This window comes from Carassius gibelio, chromosome B12 (assembly GCF_023724105.1).
Source record: "Carassius gibelio isolate Cgi1373 ecotype wild population from Czech Republic chromosome B12, carGib1.2-hapl.c, whole genome shotgun sequence".
Classification (NCBI taxonomy): domain Eukaryota; kingdom Metazoa; phylum Chordata; class Actinopteri; order Cypriniformes; family Cyprinidae; genus Carassius; species Carassius gibelio.
The window spans coordinates 211,936-219,435 of NC_068407.1; the positions used below are offsets into that span (position 1 = coordinate 211,936).

Here is a 7,500-nt window from a genome sequence, read left to right on the forward strand (position 1 = left end):
ACTCTCTCACATACACTCTCACTCACACACTCTCACACACACACACTCTCACTTACATTTTCTCGCTCACACACTCATACACCCTCGCTCACATACACACACCCTCACTCACACACACTCAGTCTCTCACACACACACACACACACTCTCGCTCACACACACACACACACACACACTCCCTCACACACACACAGTCTCTCTCACACACACAGACATCACAGCGTCCTTTCGAGGGACGTTTATTGACAGATGTAAACAGGAAGATACAGAGCAAACACAGGAAGTTCATTCCTCACACTGTATTTAACAAGCTCTTGCTCTTTTGATGTACAGTGTGTCAGATCCAACACTGTTGCTACGGATACCTGTCTGTCACATCGTGTGTGTGTGTGTGTGTGAACTGCACTGTTTACTGGATCATACTGATGTTTAACTCTTATAAAGTATTTCCAGTTCATGAAGACTCCAGGACACAGCTGTGATCTAAGACGTTCACACGGAGCGTGTTCTGACTCCATCATCGCCTCATTCTCACCTTGACCGCACGAGTCCTGCACTGTGTGTGTGTGTGTGTGTGTGAGAGAGAGAGTAAGTGTGAGTGTGTGTTATTCCTGTTATTAGCCGGTTTATTTTGAGTTATTTTGAGAACACCACGTGTGGATGTGTGACTGTATTTAACTGCAGCTTTAATGCTTCCTTTAGTTTAGATGAGCAGATATGAGCCGGGAGAATCTGAGGAATATGCAGCGTTAGAATAAAAGTGTGTTTCGTATCAGTGTCAGCAGCTCCAGCAGGTTTTGTTCTTCATGACACGTGGCATGGAAGGAGCGCAGCTGCGAGGAGCACGAGATGATGTTTGTCTGCGAGGAGCACAGATCTCCAGCTCGTGTCTGAAACACTGGAGCTGCAGCAGACGAGTGACAGTTAAGACATTTATTAATCAGCAAATTCTTCAATGCAAAAATAATGTATTTTATTGAGCATGGCGAGTGAAGTTCCAAACGACCGTAGTGTGAATACAGAGAATCAGCATGTATGGAAATACACACAAATAATATAACAGTCCTCAAACGACTGCAGCAACACTTTTTCTAAAACTTTTCTATATAATGCATTATAAAGTAGTTTTAATGCATTAATTATGTGGCTTATAATGCACTGTAGGATCTCATGAATATTGCAACAACAGTTATAATACTTTAGTCATTCTTACACCATTAGAACGTATAATGTACTAAAAACATGGTTACATTTACTCATGAAAAGATACGATGAATTATAATATACATCATGAAACTTCTATAATTCATTATAGTTAAGTGTTACTGAGTTTATTATGCAAGCCTGCGTCTGGCTTGGGATCTCTAGAGTCGTGTCCATCAGTCATCGGTCAGTCATCAGTCAGTGTCTGGTCAGTCATCGGTCAGTCAGTGATCGGTCAGTGATCGGTCAGTCATCGGTCAGTGTTCGGTCAGTGTTCGGTCAGTCATCGGTCAGTGATCGGTCAGTCATCGGTCAGTGTTCGGTCAGTCATCGGTCAGTGATCGGTCAGTCATCGGTCAGTGTTCGGTCAGTCATCGGTCAGTGTCTGGTCAGTCATCGGTCAGTCAGTGATCGGTCAGTCATCGGTCAGTCATCGGTCAGTCATCGGTCAGTGTTCGGTCAGTCATCGGTCAGTGATCGGTCAGTCATCGGTCAGTGTTCGGTCAGTCATCGGTCAGTGTCTGGTCAGTCATCGGTCAGTCATCGGTCAGTCATCGGTCAGTGTTCGGTCAGTCATCGGTCAGTGTTCGGTCAGTCATCGGTCAGTGTTCGGTCAGTGTTCGGTCAGTCATCGGTCAGTGATCGGTCAGTGATCGGTCAGTCATCGGTCAGTGTTCGGTCAGTCATCGGTCAGTCATCGGTCAGTGATCGGTCAGAGATCGGTCAGTCATCGGTCAGTGTTCGGTCAGTCATCGGTCAGTGTCTGGTCAGTCATCGGTCAGTCAGTGATCGGTCAGTGATCGGTCAGTCAGTGATCGGTCAGTGATCGGTCAGTCATCGGTCAGTGTTCGGTCAGTCATCGGTCAGTGTCTGGTCAGTCATCGGTCAGTGATCGGTCAGTCATCGGTCAGTGTTCGGTCAGTCATCGGTCAGTGTTCGGTCAGTCATCGGTCAGTGTTCGGTCAGTGTTCGGTCAGTCATCGGTCAGTGATCGGTCAGTCATCGGTCAGTGTTCGGTCAGTCATCGGTCAGTGTTCGGTCAGTCATCGGTCAGTGTTCGGTCAGTGTTCGGTCAGTCATCGGTCAGTGTTCGGTCAGTCATCGGTCAGTCATCGGTCAGTGTTCGGTCAGTCATCGGTCAGTCATCGGTCAGTGTTCGGTCAGTCATCGGTCAGTGTTCGGTCAGTGTTCGGTCAGTCATCGGTCAGTGTTCGGTCAGTCATCGGTCAGTGATCGGTCAGTGTTCGGTCAGTGTTCGGTCAGTCATCGGTCAGTGATCGGTCAGTCATCGGTCAGTGTTCGGTCAGTCATCGGTCAGTGATCGGTCAGGATGGCGTTCACCGCAGCGGAGAGGTCGTCCATGTAAGCATCGGCTCTCACGCTCGGGTGCTGCTCGTCGCTCGGCCTGCGGGACACAAGAAAACACAGGAAAAGAACATTTTCTCTTTTTGAGAAATTTTCGTCTTGAATTTGATCTGGTTCTGATTTGTTGTTTCATGCTGAAAATATGTAATTTTGTTGGTTTATATTTCGTAAGAATCTGCGGCTCTAATCAGTGGACTGCAGCGCCACCTGCTGCTCACACAGCCATCATGCATGATATTAATTCAGATTGAATTTTATTATGCCTTTCAAAGCAGCTGGAACACACACTCATTCATTCACAAAACACACACACTCTCTCTCATTCACTCTTACACACTCTCTCTAACACACACACACACTCTCTCTCATTCACTCTTACACACTGACCTGTATTTGCCGGTTCTGACCTGAAGACCCTTCATCCCGCAGCGCTGAGCTCCACCGACATCATTGAGCAGATCATCACCAATCATCACCACCTAACACACACACACACACACACACACATGCAGTAGAGAATGTGTGTGTATACATACACATATATATATATATATATATATATGAGTGAGTGTGTATGAGTGTGTGTTTATATGTGTCTGTGTGAGTGTTTGCGTGTGTGTGTAAGCGTTTGTGTGTGTGTATATGAGTGTTTGTGTGTGTGTGTGTGTGTGTTTGAGTGTGTGTGTGTGTGAGTGTTTTTGTGTGTGTATGAGTGTTTGAGAGTGTTTGTGTGTGTGTATATGAGTGTTTGAGTGTGTGTATATGAGTGTTTGAGAGTGTGTTTGTGTGTGTGTGTGTGTGTGTTTGAGTGTGTGTGTTTGTGTTTGAGAGTGTTTGAGTGTGTGTGAGTGAGTGTGTGTGAGTGAGTGTTTGTGTTTGAGTGTGTGTGAGTGTTTGAATGTGAGAGTGTTTGAGTGTGTGTGTGTGTGAGTGTTTGAGTGTGTGTGTGAATGTTTGAGTGTGTGTGTGTGTGTGTGTGTGTGTGTGTGTGAGTGTTTGAGTGTGTGTGTGTGTGTGTGTGTGTGTGTGTCTGACCTGTTGCGGCTGGAGCTTCATGTCACTGAGGACCGTCTGGAAGAACTCAGCGGATGGTTTTCCCACCACCTCGGCCTGGACGTCACACGCGTACTGAACAACACAACACAGGTGCATCATGGGACTGAACTGACCTGACAGAGGGGCTGCTGGGAAATATTCCTGTGTGTTCATCACTTCACTTCTTTCCAGACATATTTTATTTACCCTCAGACACTGTTATAGCTTTTATTAATCATAATTTTTTTTATTATTTTTTTTTTACAGTTTTGCTGCTTTCACCATTTCATTTGTTTTCATTAGATTCTTTTTCAGTTAAATTTGATTTTCTTTGGCAACTAGCTGAAATAACGTAAAAACTAGGAAATGTTTTTATGGTTTTACTTCACTAGAATAACTGCTTCATTCACACTTTCTTTAAAATGAGGAACCATCAAATCGGGTGAGAACGAAAATAACACACGTGACCTTTGACCTGCTGCATTCACCTCCAGCGCTTTCATAAACACACCCACGTCCAGCTTCAGGCCGTCCGTCTCCTTATAGTAGCGTCTGCACAGGAGACATGACCTGCGTCAGACACGCATCACTTCATCACATCAGACTGTTTATCTGGAAACATGTCGACTGTTCCCAAACAGGTTACCTGACCTCACCACAGCCTGACCTCTGACCTCTCCAACACACGTATAGTGCATCATTTCTCCAGCCTAAGACAGGAACCCGTTTGAAAGCAGTCACATGTGCGCGTCTCACCCTTGACCCAGCGAGAACAGCAGCGGTTTCTCCAGGCCAATCAGAACACGGAAGGCTTCATTCAGCTTCTGGTAGGAGAAGTTATCTGCAGCGTCTCCGATGACAACACAGTTTGGAGAACTCATGTCCACACCGTCAAACTCCGGGATCAGATCTGACATCACACACACACACACACACACGAGTCATGAGTCTGTCGTCAGTCATACATGTGTATGTCTGTGTGTTTGTGTGTATGTGCGTGTGAAAGAGAGAAAGAGTGTGTGTATGAGTATGTGAGTGTGTGTGAGTATGTGTGAGTGTATTTGAGTATGTGAGTGTGTGTGTGTGTGTGAGAGAGTATGTGAGTATTAATGAGTGTGTGAGCGTGTGTGAGTATTAATGTGTGTATGTGAGTATTAATGAGTGAATGTGTGAGAGTATTAATGTATGTGTGATTGTATTTGAGTATGTGAGTGCGTGTGAGAGAGTATGTGAGTATTAACGAGTGTGTATGTGAGTGTGTGTGAGAGTGTTTGTGTGAGAGTATGTGAGTATTAATGAATGTGTATGCGAGTATGTGTGTGTGTGAGAAAGAGTATATGAGTATTAATGAGTGTGTATGCGAGTATGTGTGAGTGTGTGTGTGTGTGTGTGTGTGAGAGAGAGAGAGAGAGTATATGAGTATTAATGAGTTTGTATGTGAGTGTGTGTGTGTGTGTGCGTGTGTGTGATTGTGCAGTACCATCATGCACCAGCAGGTGTGGCCGCAGGTGTCTCTCTCTGAGGGTGTGTGTGTGTGTGTGCAGTACCATCATGCACCAGCAGGTGTGGCCGCAGGTGTCTCTCTCTGAGGGTGTGTGTGAGTGTGTGTGTGTGTGTGTGTGTGTGTGCAGTACCATCATGCACCAGCAGGTGTGGCCGCAGGTGTCTCTCTCTGAGGGTGTGTGTGTGTGTGTGTGAGTGTGTGCAGTACCATCATGCACCAGCAGGTGTGGCCGCAGGTGTCTCTCTCTGAGGATGTGTGTGAGTGTGTGTGTGTGTGTGTGTGTGTGCAGTACCATCATGCACCAGCAGGTGTGGCCGCAGGTGTCTCTCTCTGAGGGTGTGTGTGTGTGTGTGAGTGTGTGAGTATGTGCAGTACCATCATGCACCAGCAGGTGTGGCCGCAGGTGTCTCTCTCTGAGGATGTGTGTGAGTGTGTGTGTGTGTGTGTGTGTGTGTGTGTGTGTGTGTGCAGTACCATCATGCACCAGCAGGTGTGGCCGCAGGTGTCTCTCTCTGAGGATGTGTGTGAGTGTGTGTGTGTGTGTGTGTGTGTGTGTGTGTGCAGTACCATCATGCACCAGCAGGTGTGGCCGCAGGTGTCTCTCTCTGAGGATGTGTGTGAGTGTGTGTGTGTGTGTGTGTGTGTGTGTGTGTGTGTGTGTGCAGTACCATCATGCACCAGCAGGTGTGGCCGCAGGTGTCTCTCTCTGAGGGTGTGTGTGTGTGTGTGTGTGTGTGTGTGTGTGTGTGCAGTACCATCATGCACCAGCAGGTGTGGCCGCAGGTGTCTCTCTCTGAGGATGTGTGTGTGTGTGTGTGTGTGTGTGTGTGTGTGTGTGTGTGTGTGTGTGTGTGTGCAGTACCATCATGCACCAGCAGGTGTGGCCGCAGGTGTCTCTCTCTGAGGATGTGTGTGAGTGTGTGTGTGTGTGTGTGTGTGTGTGTGTGTGTGTGTGTGTGCAGTACCATCATGCACCAGCAGGTGTGGCCGCAGGTGTCTCTCTCTGAGGGTGTGTGTGTGTGTGTGTGTGTGTGTGTGTGTGCAGTACCATCATGCACCAGCAGGTGTGGCCGCAGGTGTCTCTCTCTGAGGATGTGTGTGAGTGCTGGTGCGGGGGAGAACACGTGACTGACGCTGATGTCGAAGCCCATCACACGCAGCTTCTGCACGAACCTCTCACGCGTGTTCTGAGTCTCATTAGTGCAGAAACGCACCGTCAGACCGGAATCTATCAGCCTGACACACACACACACTTAGTGTTTATGTGGGAGATGTTTTATATTTGTAAACATGATCTTTGTTTGTTTCTTTATTTATTTGTCTGATCAAATAATGAGAAGAGAATGATCACAGCTGACATGACTTTCATCAACACTAAACCTTTTGGGACACTTAGTAAAGAATAGCACACTAAATCATTCAGTTGACTTCAGCTGCTAGATTGCCTTGTCCAGATACCAACACTTGCAGTCTGGACACTTGAGAGCGCGTGCGCGTGACAGGAAGTGCACAAGACATTAATCATTTATCTTATCTTAAAAACGCACACTAAACCCACACTACCCGGAGCAGTATCCCAGGCTTAGTGTATCCCATCATGCATCATGTTGTGGAAATAAATCGTGAGACTTTTTGTCGAGATCTCGTGAGAGGTCACGGAAACTTTTGCAATGTATATAAAATATTAATAATAATTAGATGTTACATATGATTTGGTAGAAAAGCGCTGTTTTTACTGGTGCAAAGATAAGTAGTGGTGATATTTATTTTGAACAACATTTGCAACAGATTTTTTTTCCATTTAATTAGCAGCACCACAAAGTAAAATTATGTCATGTTACAAGGACTACTGAACAGACATTTAGAAGTGGATTTTAAAATGCTAAGTATTTCAAATTAAGGCTATGTAAACACTAAATACTATAAGTGTGTCCCATCAGGTGATGAAAAGTTTGACACACACATGTCCTGTGGTCTTCATGCTCACTTGAACTCTTGGGCTAAATACAGGAAATACGTCATTGGGCAAAGTGCAAAGACAGCAAGTGTGAGTATTTGGACAAGGCAGATGTATCTGCAGATTTTGGCTTATGTAGTATGCAAATAGAGAGTTTGCACACTATGAACAGTATGGAGAGAGATTAAGAGAGATTAAGTACGGAAGTATACTATGTTATACAACACTCTTGTCAACGTATGGTCGACTGTCTTCAAAAGTCATATATCATTATATGTTGCTGCTGTTTACTGCTATGCAACACTAAGTGTCTAGTGATACTGAATTAATAACTTTATTTGTACTTCACCTCCTCACTGCTTCTACAGATCCGTGTATGGCCTGTCCTCCTCCCTCTCCGCTATCATACAGAACTCCACACATGTCTAGAATCACT

At 45.8% G+C, this 7,500-nt stretch overlaps 1 protein-coding gene across 23 annotated transcripts in view; it reads right to left on the minus strand.

Moving 5' to 3' along the window:
- Window positions 1-948: 948 nt before the first annotated feature.
- Window positions 949-7,500, minus strand: part of lhpp (phospholysine phosphohistidine inorganic pyrophosphate phosphatase) — a 6,633-nt gene continuing 81 nt past the window's right edge. Inside the window, exons 1-8 of one of the 23 annotated variants that reach the window (XM_052570753.1) lie at window positions 7,414-7,500; window positions 6,156-6,343; window positions 4,360-4,513; window positions 4,092-4,155; window positions 3,604-3,696; window positions 2,956-3,047; window positions 2,503-2,608; window positions 949-1,489 (exon numbers count right to left, since the gene is read on the minus strand). The exon at window positions 7,414-7,500 is cut by the window's right edge and continues 81 nt beyond it. In XM_052570753.1, coding sequence (XP_052426713.1) covers window positions 2,518-2,608; window positions 2,956-3,047; window positions 3,604-3,696; window positions 4,092-4,155; window positions 4,360-4,513; window positions 6,156-6,343; window positions 7,414-7,500 — 769 coding nt within the window. In that variant the 3' untranslated portion in view covers window positions 949-1,489; window positions 2,503-2,517. The other 22 variants (XM_052570761.1, XM_052570760.1, XM_052570763.1 and 19 more) reach the window with 22 other exon arrangements.